General features: G+C 38.8%; 2 protein-coding genes and 1 long non-coding RNA gene across 4 annotated transcripts; 1 reads left to right on the forward strand and 2 right to left on the reverse strand.

The window, feature by feature from the left end:
- Positions 1 to 428: 428 nt before the first annotated feature.
- On the reverse strand, positions 429 to 1,511 carry LOC148154499 (uncharacterized). The gene is made up of 2 exons (XR_015765820.1): positions 1,384 to 1,511; positions 429 to 1,097 (listed from the first exon to the last, which is right to left on the reverse strand). It is a non-coding gene; the product is annotated as an uncharacterized LOC148154499 (long non-coding RNA).
- il20rb (interleukin 20 receptor subunit beta) lies at positions 1,249 to 10,300 on the forward strand. The gene is made up of 7 exons (XM_015012438.2): positions 1,249 to 1,666; positions 2,968 to 3,094; positions 6,812 to 6,996; positions 7,066 to 7,190; positions 7,349 to 7,496; positions 7,791 to 7,945; positions 8,765 to 10,300. The coding sequence occupies exons 1-7, from the start codon at positions 1,606 to 1,608 to the stop codon at positions 8,861 to 8,863; spliced, it is 900 nt and encodes a 299-aa protein (XP_014867924.2). The 5' UTR covers positions 1,249 to 1,605; the 3' UTR covers positions 8,864 to 10,300.
- A 1,041-nt stretch (positions 10,301 to 11,341) lies between these two features.
- On the reverse strand, positions 11,342 to 20,181 carry LOC106933289 (uncharacterized). Of its 2 annotated transcripts, XM_015012437.2 has the most exons (4): positions 20,128 to 20,181; positions 19,954 to 20,001; positions 18,730 to 18,768; positions 11,342 to 15,511 (listed from the first exon to the last, which is right to left on the reverse strand). In XM_015012437.2, exon 4 carries the CDS (start codon positions 15,481 to 15,483, stop codon positions 12,313 to 12,315), a length of 3,171 nt encoding a protein of 1,056 aa, XP_014867923.2. In that variant the 5' UTR covers positions 15,484 to 15,511; positions 18,730 to 18,768; positions 19,954 to 20,001; positions 20,128 to 20,181; the 3' UTR covers positions 11,342 to 12,312. The 2 variants fall into 2 exon arrangements, with proteins under 2 accessions (XP_014867923.2, XP_087870828.1); XM_088014702.1 differs by lacking the exons at positions 18,730 to 18,768; positions 19,954 to 20,001; positions 20,128 to 20,181 and having other exon boundaries at positions 11,342 to 13,862.
- Positions 20,182 to 20,561: the final 380 nt, after the last annotated feature.

Consider the following 20,561-nt stretch of genomic DNA (forward strand, 5'->3'; position numbering starts at 1 on the left):
CCTAATAAAAGGATCAACTAGAATATAAAGAATGAAACAATGAGGAAGAACTGGAGCATGATCAAGAAAATAAAGACAAAAATGAAACCAAAACAAGTAACATCCTGATCATCTCTAGATTTAAATAAAACATGTTTGTTTCTATAAACCATCTGGTCTCCAGATTTATTCAGATTTATTCAGATTATTCTGTTCTAAGAACCAGAAGTTACTGCAGATTATCAGAACCACAGGAGATGAACGACCAGAGGGAGACATTTACACCAAAACACTGAAACATTTATACATTCATTTCACATATTTATGATAAAAGATGTGAATATTCTCTGATGTCAAAACAATTTTCTCTGATTAAAAACTTCCTTGGTGTAAAAATGAAAGAATTATTTCAGACAAGACAGAAAAACTTCATACATAAAACCAGACGGTCAGATTTGAAACATGTTTAATGCTCATCTTTAAAAACAATTGCACAGATAAAAACCCTTCGTTTTACTTGCATGTGACTTTTAGAGACGTCTGCAGAGAAGAAGAAAATTTTAAAAACATGAAAAATATTCTGACATTATAAAGTCAGAAATTTGGGTCAAAAATGCGACAAATTCTGTAAAATTGAAGAGAAAATTAGAGAAATAAAGACATGAGAAATGTTTGGTTCCTTTAAATCAGAACTAAAACATGAATGTTTTAGTTCATCAGTTTCCTTTTTTATTTCTCTGAGTTACGTCGAGTTTTTCTGGTTCCTGTTTCATCTGGAATCCTGCCGAGATCCTGAATGTGTGAATATCTCATTTGATCTCTGTGAGGAATCTTGATAAGAAATCCATTCAGCAGCTTCCCTGTGATCAGACGTGTTAGTGGAATAACTCCCTCCCAGTAAAACCATCATGTTGACTTTACTGGTTCAGCAGAAGCCGATTTTATCAGAGCAGAAACTGATGAGTCACTGAGCGGCTCGACGGTCGAGAAACAAAAACAGGGAGGAACGCGTCACGTAGACATGCTGAGCCCGGAGCTCACTGCTGCAGGAGAGGTCAGAGGTCACTGCTGCAGGAGAGGTCAGAGGTCACTGCTGCAGGAGAGGTCAGAGGTCACTGCTGCAAAAATACAGGGGAAAAAAACAACTGTTTCAGCTGCAGGAAACGTCAGCAGTCAGAGCAGCAGGAAAACTAAATCAGGACAGACCCAGACCTGAAATATGTTTTTAATAATTATTTTCTTTCAGTGAGGTGAGAGCAGCAGCAGCTGCAGCAGCTGGAGAAGAAATGCAGCTGCAGCTGCTGCTCCCTCTGATCCGTCCAGGTGTGTCGAACCGGAGCTGACAGGTGAAGCCCTGAAGGCTTTCCCAGCCGGTCGGACCAGATCTCCGTCTTTAAATCTTACCTCAGCATCTGGGCGCGTCGCATTTCCTCACCAGATCACCAGCAGATCACAGCGGATCACCAGCAGATCACAGTGGATCCGTGCCGACTCTTCTGCTCTCCCAGGCTGGACCCGAACAGACGATGGGTTAGAGCGACGCTCCGCAGGACATCCAGACACGTTTCCTCCCGCAGGATCAGGAACTGTCTGGTTTCTCCGCTCTGTGGGACTCCGTTTGCTGCCATGGCGACGAGGAGGAGCAGGAAGCTGCTCATGATGGTCGTCCTGCTGGAGTTCACCAACGGTGAGCAGAAACCAGACAGAAACGTCTGAACTTTTCCTCCAGCAGTGACGCTGCAGAGCTGCAGGCAGAACAACCAGCAGAGACGATTCGTCCAGAAAGAACTAGAAGTTCAAACTCAAGTCTAAAATACCTCATAAATTATTCCTGCTGCAGTTTTTCATAGTGTTGATACTAGAAAAAATAATCTGCACAGAAGCTTAGATATGAGGACTTTCTATTATCTAGATGTTACTGTGATTTTATGTAACTTAGATATTTACTGTGCTGTAAACATGAAACCACAACTGGTGCTGAGGGAGAGAAGAACGACTTCAACATGTTTTTACTGAAGTAAAATTAAAAAGAAAAATAAATGAACTGAGTTACTGACAGATCAGTTCAACTTTAAAATGTCTTCAGACAAATTTAAGACTAAAATAAAAATTATAATCATAAAGTAATGTAATATTGAGTTAAATGTAATTTCACTTATCCTCAGGATCATTAGAATAACAAAGCTGGTCTATAAAACAAGAGGTCTCACTTGAATAAACTCTAGCACAGAAAACTGCTGCTAAAAGTATTTTGTTCACAAAGTAACTAGTTACTGGTCGCTCCGGTTCTGGTCGGGTTGGTTCTACTGGAATAAATCAGAATCATTTAAACTGAATTCAGACCAAACTGGATTCTGTGAGCATTAAATCCTCCCAGCAGGATTCCAGAAAATTATCCAGAAATATCATCCATCAGCTGGTCGCTTCGTTTTACTGCGAAACATTTTACAGGTTTTCATCCAACTGTTCAGCAGAAATAAATGTTTAATTAAGGAAACCTAAGTGTATAAAGATTTATATTTTTAAATGAAAGGAACAACAGGATCTCAGTTCACCCGCATATATTAATAACTATTAATATATATTTTAACTGATTCATGTTCAGCCTGCAGGCCCAGATCTGTGTTTTTATTTAAATATTTACTCTGATGAGGAAAAAGGAAAATGAAGAAAACAGATTTTATAACATTTAATATGAAGATTTTCAAATAAAAAACTGAAATCACAGAAAGATGAGAATAAATTAAATGTTTAGTTTCGTTAGGATTTTAAATCTGATGGTTCAGAACCGCAAAAGTTTCCACATTTCCAGATGTTTCCACATTTCCAGATGTTTCCACATTTCCAGATGTTTCCATATTTCCAGATGTTTCCAGATGTTTCCAGATGTTTCTGGATGTTTGATTTATTAAATTTCCCTCTGAGATCAATAAAGTATTTTTGAATTTTGAACCTGAGTTTGACTCATGATGGAAACTGTCCCTGCAGGCGTCTGGACGCTGCCGGCTCCTGGGACCGTCTCCATGGACTCGGTCAACATGAGACATGTCCTGCGCTGGACGCAGCCCAGAGCATCATGCAACTCCACCGTGCTTTACTCCGTTCAGTACCAGGGGTGAGTAAAGTCACCTGATAAACAGAGAGAAATACAGGAAGCTAAAAGATCTGCATAAAATGCTGTTGATGAATCATGTTTACATTAATGCTGAATCATGTTTACATTAATGCTGAATCATGTTTATATTAATGATGAATCATGTTTATATTAATGATGAATCATGTTTACATTAATGATGAATCATGTTTACATTAATGATGAATCATGTTTACATTAATGATGAATCATGTTTATATTAATGCTGCTGATTGTGAATCATCATCCAGTAAAGATTCACATGCAGATGAAAAATGTTTTGGTGAAAATTCAACAGGATCTGAAGGTTTAGTCTTTGGAAACTGAATCAATTTTTAATAAATTAAAGGCTGAAAAGTGAGGTTTCTGATTTGAGAATTTCGCTGATCTGCATTTTTCTAGTTACTGTTTCCTCATTATTGATTCTTCTGAACTTTTTTCATTTAATCTGAGTTAAAACATCACTATGGTTTCTATTGTTGCAGTCCAAGACTGTTTAAAATACAGTGGTGCAGTTGGTAGAGCTGTTGTCTTGCAGCCAGAAGGTTCTGGGTTCGATTCCCGGCTCAAGGTCTTTCTGTGTTGTTGCATGGTGGGTTTTCTCCAGGTCCTCTGGCAGAAACATGACTAAATTATCCTTTGTGTGATTATTTGTCCAGTCTGTCTTTGTGATGGACTGGTGACCCCACCGCGTGCCCGGTGATAGGAACCAGCAGCCCCCATGACCCCAGTAGGGATTAGGACTCTGGTGTTGGGATCCAGAGAGAAACTCAGCTTGGAGACGAATCGATCTGGTTGAGGTTCAGCTTCTTTACTTTAATAACACACAGAGAATCCGGAAATGTTACTTTTGTAAGAGTAGCAATGCTTCATTATAATATAACTCAAGTAAAGTAAAAAGTATATTTTGGTAAAACCCCGTCCCTCTGCTGGAGCCCCGTTCTCCTGGATTTAAGACCAGAGGGAATAAACTCTGAAAACGTTCTGAAGCGTTTCCACATCAGTAACTGTGTTTCCATTACAAAACTAAACAAAATGCTGCTAATAAGAAACTTTAAAACATAAGTTTGTCAGTGCAATAGGTTATTTAAAAATATGCATCTCACTTCCTGTCGTCTTCTTCATCATTTCCTCCAGTAGTAACATCTGGCAGTTGATCATCATATGATGCAAAAAAAACATCCAAAATAATTCATTTTTGTGAGTCACATTAACTGGTGAATGGAAACACAGCTGGTGTCTAATTTCAGTTTTCTCATTCATCATGCTGGACCTCGTCAGGCTTCCACACGATCAGTTTCTTTCTCAAACTGATTTTGTGCTGAACGTCTCTGATCAGATTCCAGCCCAGTCAGTCTGGAACATTCTGGAGCCGTGTGTCACGCTGCTGTACATCAGAAGCTTCATTAAAGTGCCAGCTGATCGTTCCGACGGTTCTTCTGAAGCCCAGCAGCATTCCTCCGTTCACCGCGCTGCAAAGGCTCAGACAGCCGCTTTCATTCTCATCAGAACAAAAGAACCTATGAACCAGTTTTATAGGCTCATATTTAAACCTATAAAACCTGTTTAGGCTTTTATTAGCTGAAACTCAGTATTTATTAATCTCATCTGTACCTGAACGCATCCGGAGAATAATAAAACTTTAAAATAAAAAAATCTGTGACACTTTTAATAGTAACATTATTTGACACCAAACCAGTCAGGAGAAACATCCGGAGGGCAAAGGGCATGAAGTCGGACTGGTTTCTGACGTCTTCTCTGGAAACAAATTTTCTCTTGATTTATTTTCATTATCGCTCGTTATGCTCAGAGCCAGTCATGCAGCATTCCCAGGAAACCATTCAGACGTTCACCTCCATCCCAGAGTGATCATGTTCTGATCCACCTGAGCCTAAACAAAGTTTACCAAAGTCGAACCGAGACGCTTCTGGAACAAACCTGACAAATAAACTTCTTAATAACATCAGAGCCCAACATGAATCTCATGGTTTGGCTTTTTTCCTCCACCAACACAGAATCTCTGCTCTTCTCTGTTTTTATTTTTATCAGGCTTGAATCATGACCTGATACTTGGGACTGATGCCCAGTCAGTGATTTAGTGCAATGAGCATAATAATAATAATAATTATGATAATAATAATAATAATAATAATAATAATAATAATTATTATTATGATAATAATAATAATAATAATAATAATAATAATAATAATAATAATAATAATAATAATAATGATGATAATAATAATAATAATAATTAATAATAATAATAATATACTTATTTGTAGAGTGTTTTAAAGACATATTTTTATTGCTCCTTTCTTCTTGGTGTTAATTAGTCTCCATCCCTCAGTTTCCCAGCATGCACTCTGCCTCTGCTGTCCTTCATTTGCTTCTGATTGGCTCGTTGTTTTTTGAAATGTTTTTCAGTTCAGTGTTAAAGTCATCTCCATCATGCAGCTGATTCTGTTGAGCTTAACACTCAGCCTGAGACACAGTGAAGACCGGAGCGTTAGCTTAGAGATGTTAGCTTAGAGATGTTAGCTTAGAGATGTTAGCTTAGAGATGTTAGCTTAGAGATGTTAGCTTAGAGATGTTAGCTCTTCTCCCAAATCATCATTTCTATAATAAAAATATTAACGACGTAATAAAGCTCAACAGAGAACTGAAATGTCAGTGACAGATTCAGGTGTTCATGTCCCTAACAGTGATTCTGTGAGCCGCCTGGTTTTAGAGATCAGGCCTACAGAACCTTCAGACACATAAAGTCAGTTACAAAGTCGGCCTTCTGTCACCTGAAGAACATTTCCACGATTAGAGGACTGATCGCAGCAAAACATAGAGAAATTCATCCGTTCATCCCCAGAACCAAACAAGCTGCATTCAGCTTCTATGCACCACAAATCTGGAACAAACTTCTAGAAAACTGCAAAATAGCCGAAACACTGAGTCCCTTTGAATCAAGACTAAAACCTTCCTGTTAAAGTTGCTTTGGATTGATCAGAACTGGATCATTAATCAATATATTTGATGTGCATTAATGATTTTCTTGATGGAATTTTACAAAATGCAGTGTTTGTTTTTTGTTTCATATTGAATGAATCTTGTTATGTTGTTATAGTGTAAAGCACTGTAAAACATAATAGTTTTATGGAGTCAAACCTTGTTGAGGTTGTTAGTTTTAAACAAACAGTGAATGAAACCAGCAGCAGCTTCAGACTCAATGAAACGTTTTCCAGATGGAAGCAGCTCATTTTTCTAAATTCACAATGAAAACACAGATTTATTTATCGGGTAAAATTCACACAAGCTGCAGAGACAACATGTTGTTTATGAGCACCAGCAGCCTGACTCTGTTTATGTTTTAGTGTTGCTTCATATTCCAGCAAACCGACCCGACCAGATGGACGAGCAGGTGAGTCACAGCAAACAGGAGTCAGAGTGATTAGCCTGCAGCCATTAGCATGTCTGACTGACAGCTGCAGCGTCCTGCAGGGGAATGCAGATCAACGGCTGCAGAGCAACGCTGGTCCTGAACCTGAGGTCAAAACCAACAAAAACATTCCTGACAATCAGAGCAGAAATATCAGAGAGGATTACTGAGAGTCTTCTCAGAATCAAACCCAGCTGGTGGAAAACTTCAGAGACTGTAACCAGGCTGCAGGACGTCACAGAGTTTCCACCCGTTTCTGTTTCCAGGGAGTTTGAGCTCCTGATCAAGAACGGCAGCTGGATAAACGCTCCCGAGTGCCAGAGGATCCCCCTCACCAGCTGCGACCTGACCTTTGACCTGGGGTCTGACTCCGACTACAGCCTGCGGGTCAGGGCGCAGTGTGGCTCCAAGATGTCCGCCTGGGCCAAATTTCCGTTCAACAGGAACAACAGTAAGAGTTCTCCACCGATTGATTAAACCCAAACAAACATGTTCAGGAAGTGATCATGTGTCTCTGCAGTCACGCCTCCAGTTCCTGAGCTCAGGGTGACGGCAGCAGGCGACGTTCTGCTGGTGTCCGTCAGGAAGTTCCCTCTCACCGCCGTTACCATGGTGACGATATGGAGGACAGACGAAGAGCAGCAGGTGGTTTTCTTCACTTTCATCCTCCTTTTTGTCTCGTTTATATTTTCATTTCTGGCCTCTAGAAGCTGCAGTTTGATCATCTCTGGAAGTTCAGCCTGCAGCTGTTTTCAGTCACATGAACTGACCTGATGCTCCTGCGTTTCTGTTTCTGTCTTCAGACTAAGGATTACTCCATGCCAGCAGACCAGGAGGTGCTGCAGGTCGCCGCCCTGCAGGAGGGAGCGGTGTACTGCGTCAAGGCCAAGGTTGTCCTGAATCTGGACGTGCAGAGCGGGTTCACCGACAGCCACTGTGTTTCCATCACAGGTGAGAAAACTTTTCAGACTCACTTCTTCGGTTTGACTCCAGAAAACTAAAACCAGTTTAATCAGCAGCCCTTTTTGGAGCGGACTCAGGTCCGCTTGGCGTTCGCATTCAATCCAAACTAAAATTCACTTTAACCCAGACTGAGGTTTGGACCAGAGTTGGACATTCACACCGCGCCCAGCGAAGCGGACCGAACCGGGCTGGTGTGAATTCATCCTCAGACTGGAATCTCATTAGAAAACAGGTGAGTTCCCACTTGGCTGGTGCTTTAATCAGAGCCTGGCTCTCCTGCAGGTCCTGGCGCTCCGGCGTGGAAGCAGCCCACCGCGGTGACGGTGACGGTCGTCGTCATGCTGGGCCTCCTGATCGGGTTGTTCTGGTCGCTCGTCCACTGTCGCCCCGACTCCTGTCAGAAGTATTTCCAGAAAGAGCCGCTGCCGTCGTTTCTGGTGGGTCTTCAACACGTCGTGCTCTAGATTTCAGTTTTTATGGTTTGTTCACAAGACAAAGTCAGGATTTTCTAAGTCTGACAAAATTTTCTTTTTCTTATTTCTAAGTTTACAAAACATATTGGCATATTGTAAAGTTTTGGGGAATTTTCTCCTTGAGGAGCTTTTCAGTTTCTAAAGAGGAGAAAAAAAAAACAATTGTAAACTGCAAAATTAAAACAAATAAATAAAACAATGAGTGCTGGGACATTTTTCAGAAGAAAAAATAACTTTTTGTGCCATTCAGGATTTAAGCAAAAGCAAAATCACTAAAAGACTCAACCTTAAAAAAATGTTTTTTTTATGGTCAAAAATACCTGATAGAAAAACAAAACTGACTTTTTCAGGAAGAAAATGTTCCACGAAATATGAAAATGCTTGACAATATCTAAACTTTTTAAATTTATTTATTTTAATGTTGAGACAGAAAATTTGGTCAGACTCAGAAAATGGACATCCATGTAATGAGTTTCTATATTTTATCCTCCAATGCTGTTTATCTCTGGATGATCCCATTTCCCATCTAAATTCAGATTTTCCACTGATGTTCTTCCTCTGCTCAGACATTTTTATTTTTCTCTGTAATCATGTTAGAGAAAAATGACGACTTGATCCAGAAAGGTTTGGCTTGATGGGCGGGGCTTCTGCTGCTTGGCGCCATCTGCTTTGTGAAACTAGTGTAGAAATAAATCAAACTGCAGAAAGCAGGAGCTCAGCGTTTGGATTTATGAAAGAATGTTGTTAAACTTTTGAACCAGGTTGATTTTCATCTGTGTGCAGATTGGAAACGTCACCGTCTGGACTGCGATTCCCCAGCAGAGGGAGGAGCTTAGTGCTGTCACTGTCAGCCGCCCCCTGCTGAGAGGCGGAGCAACGTGACCCCGGCTCAGCGCTGTGATCGCCATGGAAACAGCCGTCACCCGGGGCGACCGGGGGTTTCCCGGTCCGGCTGACCGAAGGAGGCCGACCTCGAGGTTCTGCTGCCTTCAGGTTTAAAACGAGGCTGGTTTACCGGCATGAAGGGGGAGGAGGTCAAAGGTCACAGCATGTTTGTGTTGTACAGACAGTAAAGGAATATTTCTATAAACTGTTCTCAGAAGATTTAATTAAAGCCATGAAGGCTCTGAAAATGCCAGAAAAAGATCACATAGAGGTTCATGTTATATTTATACATAAAAAGTAAAACCTAAACTTTACCCACCAGATAAAGAACGAAGATTTGGTGAGTTACAGGTTTTATTTCTTTATTTTCCACCATAACAGATTTATTTTAACCCAGTTTATTCAGGATTTGTGTCAACTTAAGGGTGGTTTTATATTATATTATATTATATTATATTATATTATATTATATTATATTATATTATATTATATCATATTATATTATATTATATTATATTATATTATCTCTCAGGGTCTCATGGTTTTATATGAACACTTTACCAGGTTTGGGTTCAAACTCAGAGATCGTCTGAAAAAGACAAACGTTTTTATGAAGGAGAATATAAACTGTTTTATTGTCTTATTGTTGTTTCATTCAACGTTCAGCAGTACTGCGTCTTTTTATTTCAAGGATTATTGTTTTATATTGTAAAACTGGCTCTTGTTTTGCCATGTAAAGGTTTAAAGAATATACATAAATAGTTTTCAGGGTTTTGTTCCCTGCTGCTGCTAGTTACCATGGCAACAGCTACAGTTTCCTCAACACAGGAAGTGATTTAACACACCGTTGCCATGACGGTCTTAAAGCTGGACGTTCATGGAGGCTTTTTTATCTTTATTTCAGTTTATGTCCTTATTTTTAATAAAATAAATCTTTTGTTGTCCCAACTTCCTGTCCAGACTAAAAAATATTTGTCGATTCCTTTGATCAAATTTAGACTTTAGATGAATGTCTGAAACATTCATGTCGGAAAGTAAATCTGGCTTTTCTGCATTATTGTTCTGAGGGTGTGAAAGATTTTTCACCAGTAATAATTCTGAAAATGTCACAAATGTATGTTTTTATCCTGATCTGATTAAAGAAACGCAGAACTTCCCAGAAAATAAATCATGTTTAATGTTGGAAATGCTGCTCTGTGAAAACTAAAATAATTTGCTGAAGAACGTTTATCTTAAGCTGTTTTCTGGTGTTTTTCTGGACTGAATTTAAAATAAATGTTTTGATTTGATTTTCCTAGAACAGAATTTTTCCTTCTGTTGTTTGGATGTTGGAATGTGTTTTAAAACAAAGTATAATTTTGTCCATTTTAACTCGAGAACAATGTTCTATGTCAGTTAATAAATGAAGAATTTAAATAAACTGCATGAATGAAAGATGTTTATGTTTTTTGTATTTTCCTGGTATTTTGATGATTTATGTTTTGTGATTAACTCCATGAGGACAGAAGGACTCTTTACCATCACCCTAATCTCTGATTCAAGGTAGAGGAAACGTGTAAAAGGTTACTTTACTTAAACCTAAATCTGCCGGGGGTATGAATACTTTCGGGCTGTACAGAGACAGACTTCCGGAGGAAGTAGAAGTGCCGAGCAGGAAACACCGCCCCCTGGTGGACGTTAAAATGTATTTACGTCAAAGTAAAATATTAAATGTTCATTTTATCAAAGGATTGATAAATATCACGTTTTTCTGTTAGATAAATATGCATGTAAAAGTTTACAAAAATAAATGTTCTTACATGTTGTTGGATAATTTAAACATTGAGAATTAATGGGAATCAAAATTTAACTATTTCTAAATATTGTTCTGATAATGAAAGATGTAAATTAAAGTGCCTTGCAGCTGTTAGTTTAACTTTAGAAGTTGAAAGCATTGCATTAGAAATGCTTTGAGGACATAGCACTTCTAAAAGCTAAGTATTCATGAAAGTTTCTAAACTTATTTAGTGTTAAACTGGATTTACATCATGTAAGATGAATGTTGTGAATCCTGCAGATCAATGACTGAAGATGTGCTGCCCCCTGGTGGACACAGGAGCAACTGACTGTAATCATAATCCAGTGTTGTGAATGAAAGCTGAACTGAACGGTTTGTTATTGGAGTTTATTATGAGTAAACATGAGAATTTCCTCTGCAATTTTAATTACATGCATCTCAGAAAATTAAAATATGAACGAAGTTAATTTATCTCAGTAATTTGACACCAATGGAGAAATTCGTGTTTGAAAACAACCTTTTTGCAGCAGTTAAATGACATAATTTTCTGAAAAGTAGCTTCCATTTAAACAAACGGTTCAAAATACACTCCTGTGTCTATACAGACATTCAATGTCACTTCTTGAAGTAACATATCCTAACATGGTTATGTGTTTAAATAAACCATCTCTAAGCAGCTAAAGGAAAAGTCGATTCGATTATCTCAGTTAAATTCAGTTTATTCACAAAATGCCAGTTCACAACCGGATAGTTTCAGGGATTTTACAAAACAGTAAATTCAATCCAATTATCTGCTGGATAACTGGATCCAGTGGATAATTATCCACTTATCCATCCGTTTGTTGCCATGACATGACTTTCACACAAACCCTAAAAATCCTAATTGTGGAACCTTGTAAAAAATAAAATGAAAATAAATCAACGAGATATCTATGTGTGAAAAAGGATAGATTTTTCTTACAGCTAAACAAAATAGGAAAAACATTTATAAAGTATGCGACAGACGCTCACCCAAAGTGAAAAGCAGATACACAGAATCATTAACAGCCCAAAGACACACAGCAGACGCCGTCTGCTCACAGTTCACCGTTCACAGATTCACCAATTTACTGATTTTTTATGTGGATCATAACTCAAAATTATTTGAAGAAAATCTAAAATATTTGTTAAAACATGCACTTTAGGAAGCTGAAATATTTTTGTTGTAATTCTCCTTGAAACACTTGATACACGATTGGCTGATATTTTCAAAGCAGCCAATCCAGGAGCACCGTTCATTTTTCTTGGCACTGATTGGCTGAACCCACAAAAATGGCAAAAAGGAAGACTGTGGATAGAGGCAAGACTGTTTCAATGGGAATAATAATGCAGATTAAGGCCTATTTGGTGTTTGAACTCTTAAAGTAGGGTTATATGTAAGAGTTTTTGGAGTGGGGTCTTAGATATTCACAGGTTTTAGCCATTTGTTAGCAGCCGTGGTCCCGAACCCAACAGTGGTGGGAACATCTTTAAAATGACAAAGTAAAACAACTTGTTTTGATTTCCAGGAAAATACACAAAATACAATACAATTATTATCAAAGCCATTTAAAGAAGCAAAAATAAGTAAAACTGAAAACAGCTCAGCCAGTGTTGGTCACTGACTGATTATTGTTGTGAAGGCATCAGATTACTGATGGCCCAGAACTTCCTTCTCTACTCTGTCTATGATCTCTGCCTTTTCTTTCATTTTCATCAGAGACTGAACTCTCTCCTTCCAGCCTGGCTTGGCCTCCTGTTCCTCTCCTTTAATGAGCAAGTCGATGTATTCTGGAGTGGTGAGAGGATTTGGGTTCAGGACTATCTCCTTCATTCTGTTCAGACACTTTGCAGCCTCTGCAATCAGTTTCACCACATCATCCTGCATAGATCGATACTCAGACATCAGAGTTTTCATCAGCTGCTCTAAGGTTAGCTTCTGTCCACAGGCCTTCTCATATTTGTCTTTTAGTTGTTTCACAGTTTGTGCTTCATCAACTTGACTATATTCCCATCTGAAGCTCTGGTTAGAATGAACGTTCCAGAAACATTTACCTGGACACACCTGACAGTATCCTCCCTGCCCCATTGCAGCACATCCTCTCTTACCATCATCATTCGGTATGCTACAAGGGTAGTGACAGGTAACACAGCACTGCATGCAGTTGGTGATATAATGCCTAGTGTGAGAAATATCAATTTGCCTGTTCTTTCTCCCGGTGATGTGAAACTCAAAGTCCTCATTCTTCCTGATCTCTGCTTCATGCTCTTTGAGTTTGTCGTTCGTCTCCCTGATATCCTCAAGCTTGGCCAAGTTAAGTTTAACCTGCTTCTGCAGCTCCTCCACTGTACTCTCCAGTTGCTGTCTTTCTTTCAGGACCTCAATGGTCATTGTCAATCTTATGGTTTTGATGTTGGCTAGACTAGCAAAGAAACCGGCCATGTTGTTTGTCCCCATGTTCCAATACTCAAAGGTTTTCTCTTTGTACGGCCAAATCATGCGTCTTACTAAGGAGGATTTGTTGTTAGCAAACAGCACTGAGTTATTGAATTTGAAGTGAACTGGCAGCCCGTCTGCACCTTTAGGACATGGGACACCGGACACTTTGATGGCCTCTACAACTGGTTGCTGCTGCTCGTCTGCAAACGTCACCAGGATCCTGATGTTTTCTGCCACATCTTTGCCAAAGATTGAGAGAGCTGAATCAAACACATACCTTTGTGTTGATGTCAGTTCAGTTAGACCTGCCTGAACCACGAAACACACAGCATCAATGTCACCAACGCCTTCCTGGTTAGCAAAGAGGTTACGCAGCTGCTCTGTGATCTCCTTGTCTCTGTCTACGCCGCCGATTCCCCCAAAGCCTGGAGTGTCTATGATGGTGAGGGAGTAGTTCACCCTGAATCCCTCCTGGTGGTAGAGTTTGTACACTGTGATTTCTGATGTCTGACTATGAACCTGTGAGTCTGACTGACCGTCCACTAACTTAAACCGAAACGAGTCTTCCCATCTAACGCCCAGAACGTAGTTCATCATCGCATTGATGACAGTGGACTTCCCAGCACCTGCAGCTCCAAGAACCATGATGTTTCTGTTGCAATTCATGGATTTCTCTCCAAAAGTGAAACTCTTGCAGCCATTAATGTTGGTCTGTTTCTCTTCTAGAGGAAGTCTGTAAATCGGGACATGGCCGGTTTGTGATGTTATTAGAGTGCTTTTCCCTTTGACAACATCAGCCAATCGTTTAGCTCCTGGGCTTGACTCAGTGCAGGTCTTTGAGTAGCTCGACCCACTGGTGAACGACACGAATACATCTGAACCCAGTGTGACTAAGTCTGACACTGTGATGATGTCCAGCGAGTTGAACCAAAGTGTGACATTCACAGCAACTGAGAGGGTTGTTATCAAAGAGGTTGAGAAAGTCAGGAACACAGTGACTGTCACTATTAACACTCCTAATATTTTAGGATTCTTTAACCTGGAAGGGAAGATATGTTTCAGTGTAATGATGTTAAACTGATGCAAACTAAATACTAAAGACACAATAACTGAGATAGTTATTACCAGCACGTTTGACATGAAGAAGAAGACAGAGACCGTCAGTGTGAGCACTCCTGATATCTTTGGATCATCTAATGCCAGGATGACCAATTTTAAAAGGTTCCTCCCAGATGTGAAAACATCCGTCAGAGTGATGATTTCCAGCCAATTGGACCAAAGTGTGACGTTTACAACAACTGAGAGAGTCGTTATCAGAGAGGTTGACATGGTGAGAAGCACTGCGATCGTCACCATGAACACTCCTGATATTTTAGGATTCTTTAACCATGACGGGAAAAAATGTGTCAGTGTAATGATGTTAAAGCGATGCAAACTAAATATTACAGACACAGTAAGTGAGAGAGTTATTACACATGAGTTGGACATGAAAAACACAGTGATTGCTGGTGTTAAAACTCCTGACATCTTGGGATCATCTAATACTGTGAAGACGAACTCGGAAAGGTTGATCTCAGATGTGAATACATCCTTCAGTGAGATGATTTCCAACCAATTAAACCAAAGAACAACATTCACAGCAGCTAAGACAGTTGTGGTCATTGGGTTTGTCAGAGTGAAAAACACTGAGATCGTCACTGTCATCACTTCTGATATCTTAGGATCATCTAATGCTGATGGGAAGAAACCTGCCAGTGTAATGATGTTCAACCAGTGCAGACTAAATACTGCAGACACAACAACCAAGAGAGATGTTGTGATGGAGTTTGACATGATGAAAAACACAGTGACTGTCAGTGCCAGCACTCCAGAAAGCTTAGGATCATCTAATGCTGTGAAGGTTAACTCTGAGAGGTTCCTCTCAGATGTGAATACATCAGTCAGAGTTATGATTTTCAGCCAGTTAAACCAAAGAACAACATTCACAGCAGCTAAGATAATTGTGGTCAATGAGGTTGTCAGAGTAAGAGACACTATGATTGACACTGTTACTGCTCCTGATATCTTAGGATCATCTAATGCTGAGGGGAAGAAACCTGGCAGGGTAACGATGTTCAGCCAGTGCAGGCTAAATACTGCAGACACAACTACCAAGAGAGATATTGTGAGGGAGTTTGAGAAGATGAAGAACACAGTGATTGTCAGTGTTAACGCCAATGATATCTTAGGATCGTCTAATGCAGTGATGACCAACTTTGACAGGTTCCTCTCAGATGTGAATACATCAGTCAGAATTATGATGTTCAGCCAGTGGAGCATCAGAAATACAACCACAACGATTAACAGAGTTATGATCAGCAACAGCCACATCTTGATAGCCATTGTAGATTCTTCTTTGTCGTCAATCTGCCTGTAGTCAAACAAACGGAAACAGAATCAAAAATAAAATGTCATAATTTCATCCTATGAAGCAGTAACATGTTTTTCTTATTGCACCATCTAATCAATATTAAGCAACGGCATCTGTTGCATACCTTAGGCTTTGCACATCAAAGCCTGAAGTACTAACATGTTGACTAACTCTGACCTAGTCCTTTTAGTATGAAAAGGCAAGCTGTTGTATCAAAATTTACTAAAATGCTAATTTTATCTAAAAGGCTACTCTTGTTATGTGGGCCATCATGTTGACTAACATTGACTTTCTCCATCCAGAACATTGCATGAAGTCTTTATATCAAAGTTAGCTAACATGATGATTAGCATGAAGGCTATTTTTCTCTCTTGCTCTTGATGAAGGCAGACGCTTCTTCCCTCTGCTCCCTCCCTGCCCTGTTTCCTCTGTTTTTGTCTTTTTCTATATTTTTGGAGCCTTTCTTTGCACATCCTCCGTATCTACTAATTATGGATCTGGTCAACCAGTCTCTCAATGCAATTGATCAAATTTTCTCAAGGAGAAGTTTGGGCACAGGAATCCCGGCGGGATTCACCCTGGATTTATTCATGATAACAGGATTTCTGCTGTTTGGAGCTTGTGGATTCCTGAATTATCGACAAATTTGTGACAGACGTGGCCAAACAAGTGAACACTCAGACTGTTGTTGTGAACAGAGACGAAGACTCTTTTCCATGATCGAGTTGGAATCGATCTTGGAGAAGTTGCTAAGTTTCGGTTCAGTGGAACGACTAAACTAATTTGGATAATTGGGAACTGAGACGTATCGGAGAGACTTTAGGGAAGATTGAAATTTATAATCTTCCCGACTTCAGACATTCTGTTTCTGAATTGGCTTTCCCCGTGTGGCCTTGGAAGGGCTGCATATTTCTAATCTCCTTGAAGACATGTAGACACAACGCTCTCCCCTCCTCACCCCCTCCTGTTAGCCATGCAGCTGTGGAGCTGAGCGCTCCCAAGGATATCATGCCTCGATAAACAACATCTTATCGGACTTTGCCGGGAGGCTGAGCAACATGGTTTCATGGTCCTTTGACATCACCGCCTTTACTCATGTCTTTTGTTTTGCCCTTTGTTTTGTCTGAATGTTACCATTTGCCCTAATGTGTCCTTTCCTCTTTTCTATTTTATTACTTAGAAACTATGGAGTACTCACTTTTAACCCAGAAAAGGAATTAGAACAAACCTGGAATCCAGAGACTCTAGTTTATTAGTCACTCTTTAGCTTATTTTTTAGAAACTGCATAGTACTCACTATTTAGATGCAGAGAGACTCTTATTATTGCAACCCAGAAAAGGAATTAGAACAAACTTAGAATCTAGAAAAAATTCTTCCAGAACAGGAACATTTAGTTTTTATTATTACTTAGAAACCGTGGAGTACTCGTTACTTTTACAAATTTAGAGCACACTTAGAATGTCCATAGAATACTTACTTACTTACTTACTTACACTTTTTTAGCAACCCAGAACAGAGATTAAAACTTGGAATCCAGAAAAACTACCTTAACTACTTTTTAGACTCCTATTCTTCTAACCCAGAAAAGGAATTAGACAAGAAGATACCAACCCTGAATCGGAGTATCCAGTTTATTTACATTGGATCAACATTATTAGCTTTTTCTTCTTTTGCTCCTTCTTTTGGTTTGTTATTTTGTTTGTATTTCCTAATAAATCCTGTAAAGCACTTTGTATTCCCTGGTTGCTGAAGATGTGCTATAAATAAAATGACCTTTACCTTTATTGCTAACATATTGACCTCCAACATCCTCCATCTAGTATTCAAACAGTCCTGCATAAACTACCATTAGCTAAATGCTCATTTTAGCTTTAATGCCACCGTTAGCATGTGGGCTATCAGAAGCACATCAGCTAACACTCCATTCAGCATGAAAATAATAGCGTACAAGCTAAAATTAGCTACAATGCTAAGGTTAGCTAAAATGGAGTCAGTAGTATGTGGGTTATCACTAGCATGTTGACTAATGTTGACTGCCCCCAATCACTGTTATGGTTAGCTTTAAAGCTGCAGTGGATAACTTTTATAAAATTGTTTATTTTACATATTTGTTAAAACTTTCGCGACACTAATAATCTGTAAAAAAAAAGAAAAAAAAAAAAAGAAATAGAAATAGACCGTCCCCCCATCAGAAACAGCCAATCAGAGCCAGGAGGAGGGTCTTAGCGCTGTCAATCATCCTCATGAGCTCAATTTTTTCATAGATGTTATACTGTAATGACATGACATTTATATTATAAAGGTTACCTCCTGCAGATTTTGTTTGTATTTGTCCTATTCCAACTACAGGGTGGTAGCCACAGCTGCCCTGATGCATTCTGACAGAGGTGAAGCCGCCATGCACCGGCGCCACCTGCTGGGCCCTCTGACCATCACCAGCAGGAAACTTGGGTGCAGTGTCTTCCTCCAGGACACGACAGATGCGGACAGAGCGGGGATCGAACCGACAACCTCTATTGGAGGATGAACTGCTACAACCATTTCCACAATAATCTGATTCAATAATCTGATTCAATAATCTGATTCAATAATCTGATTCAATAATTTGATTCAATAATCTGATTCAATAATTCGATTTCCCAGATTTTCAGCTGGGAAATCATGTGGAAATCTGGGATTTTTAGCTGATTTCCTATTAGGCCATTTCTATGCCAGCCAGCATAGATATGGCCTAATAGGAAAAAAAACAGGATGTGGATTAAAAATGTAGAAGAAGAAGAAGAAGAAGAAGAAGAAGAGACGGAGGACGAAGAAGACGGTGAGAAAAATTAAAGGAGAAATAAACTTTCCTGTCAACATGATGTGGGATATTCCTATTAATCCCATACTGAATATTCTTACCTTAGTAGAGAAAGGGAATCTGGCCTGAATTTTGTTATTTATCCAGATTTATATGTTGTTGAGACATCAAGTGTTGCAACAGAGCAGTTAGAGGGAACTAGTCTGAGGTTGTGAACAGAGGCTGCATGACATCATGTCTCCCAGCAAAACTGGATTTCAGATCATTTATTCATGTGAGCCTGGAATGTGACACCAAACTTTTTCAGAAACATTTTTTACCAATCATGCAGGTATTTTGTGGAGCAGATCTTTCACCTCTTTCACTCATGGATCATTTTCACATAATGTGTTGAATTTAACACGAGTCACAACAAACCTGCTTTAGCTGTTCAGCTGCTTCCAGTCAGTAAATATCCTGAAATGAAATAAAAAGAACATTATTTATCAGGCCTGATAAATATTGGATAGATATTGGAAGTTTATTTATCATAATAGATTTAACCAATATATTTAACACAATTATCAAAATAATTAACATTTATTAACCCGTAGTTTCAGGTTAACAGTGGTTACTTCTGTAAAGCAATGTTATTGATAAATTTAAAACGTGTCATATTCAGTTTGACTGGAACAGGTTTAATCATCTGTAAAACTAATTCCTGTAAACATGAAGCAGAAAACACACAAACAGCTCGGCTCTGCAGAGCTGCACTGAAAACACAAGTTTGTACTTTAGAGCTTTACATCTAATATTTCACACAATCAGGTTTAATTGTTTTAGTCAGAAGTTTATCTGACTTGATGCAGTCGGGCAAAAAAACTTGTAAAACACCAAACAACTTTAATTCAACTACTGAAAGAAATCTGGAATAAAAAATGCAGAACTTGTCAGTTTTTTACTGTAAAAGTGCAAAATGGAGTAAAAGACAAAAACAGCCAAATCAGGGAAAGAAAAATGAAGCGGATTGTTTGCAGGTCTGAGCTGCATGTTGGGACATTTCCTTCCCCCTGGAGCCTGTTTCACATGTTACATGTGAAAACAAGAGAAATGTTCAAACCGACTCCGTTATGTTTCTGCTTTCATTTTCTTTTTATTATTCTGTTATTTGAGGGACCTGATCACTTTATTGTGTGTAATCGTGATATCAATCACTGATTGATTGATGAAAACTTGTTACCTTACACAGAAAGGAGAGAATCAAATATGAGGAGTTTCATATGAACTTATTAGTTCTGCTTTTTTTGTGCCATATTTTCAAAACATCCATTCTTAAACTGAATGAGCATTAAGTTGCAGTAAGTTAAAGTATAACGTAAAGTATAAGTATATATGTTTTATATCCAGTTTTAAAGACGTTGTATAGATATTTAGGTGTATAATTAGTTTCTGAAACGTTTCTATTGGACTAATCTCTGTTTGATAGACATGAAGAAATGAGGAGTTCAGATGAAGAAATCACCTGTATGGACCAGATTATGTTCCAATCAAACTGATAGACGGTGTGTTTTATATTCACCAAGACTACATGACAGAATTTAAACATTAAATTATAATCAGCTTAAAGAAAAGTTACTTCAGAGAAGAGAAATAGAAACTAACCTTTCTTATCTGTGTTTTGTCTCCAGGTTATGTTCTCCTGCTGATAAACTGCATTTATTCACAAAAAACACAAATTATTCACTGGATTTCACAAAAAAATCTGCAAAACAGAATTTAAAGGCAAAGCTTTAAAAATGTGAAATAAATAAATAAAAGTAAAGATGTCATACTTACCACCATTCAGAACCGGAGGGAGAGTTCTGCATTCATTTACTGCAGCTGCATTTATAACCTCCCGATTCAGCTCAAAATAAAAGTGAAACAACTGAAACACACACACGCACACGCACACACACACACACACACACACACACACATAACAGCACACTTACACTTTCAAAAGCAAAGGAAAAAAAGCTGTTGGTATTTTCGCTTAGATGTTCAGAGAGAAAAAAACTCAAGTGTTGACAAGTTTTACAGGATTTCTCTGAAATGATGTTCGATACGTTTCCATTTCTTAGAACTGCCGACGCTTTGGGGGACAGACGGGAGTTAAGCAGGTTTTGGTAAATTTATATCTTTTTAAAACCAGTCCAAAGTCACACAGTGTTTAAATGGTTGTTGGGCCTGTGAAGTAATATTACTACTGATAGACGGATCGTTTAGAG

The sequence above is a fragment of the Poecilia mexicana genome, unplaced genomic scaffold (assembly GCF_051168715.1).
Source record: "Poecilia mexicana isolate PSO_F unplaced genomic scaffold, ASM5116871v1 scaffold_17, whole genome shotgun sequence".
NCBI classification, from domain to species: domain Eukaryota; kingdom Metazoa; phylum Chordata; class Actinopteri; order Cyprinodontiformes; family Poeciliidae; genus Poecilia; species Poecilia mexicana.

What these genes read in the sequence shown, in the direction of transcription:
- LOC106933289 (XM_015012437.2), bottom strand. Translation starts at nt 15,483, where the DNA reads ATGGCTATCAAGATGTGGCTGTTGCTGATCATAACTCTGTTAATCGTT.
- il20rb (XM_015012438.2), top strand. Translation starts at nt 1,606, where the DNA reads ATGGCGACGAGGAGGAGCAGGAAGCTGCTCATGATGGTCGTCCTGCTG. An exon ending in CCACTGTGTTTCCATCACAG is followed by an intron (nt 7,497 to 7,790) that starts GTGAGAAAACTT and finishes GCTCTCCTGCAG; the next exon opens with GTCCTGGCGCTCCGGCGTGG. An exon ending in AGCCGCTGCCGTCGTTTCTG is followed by an intron (nt 7,946 to 8,764) that starts GTGGGTCTTCAA and finishes ATCTGTGTGCAG; the next exon opens with ATTGGAAACGTCACCGTCTG.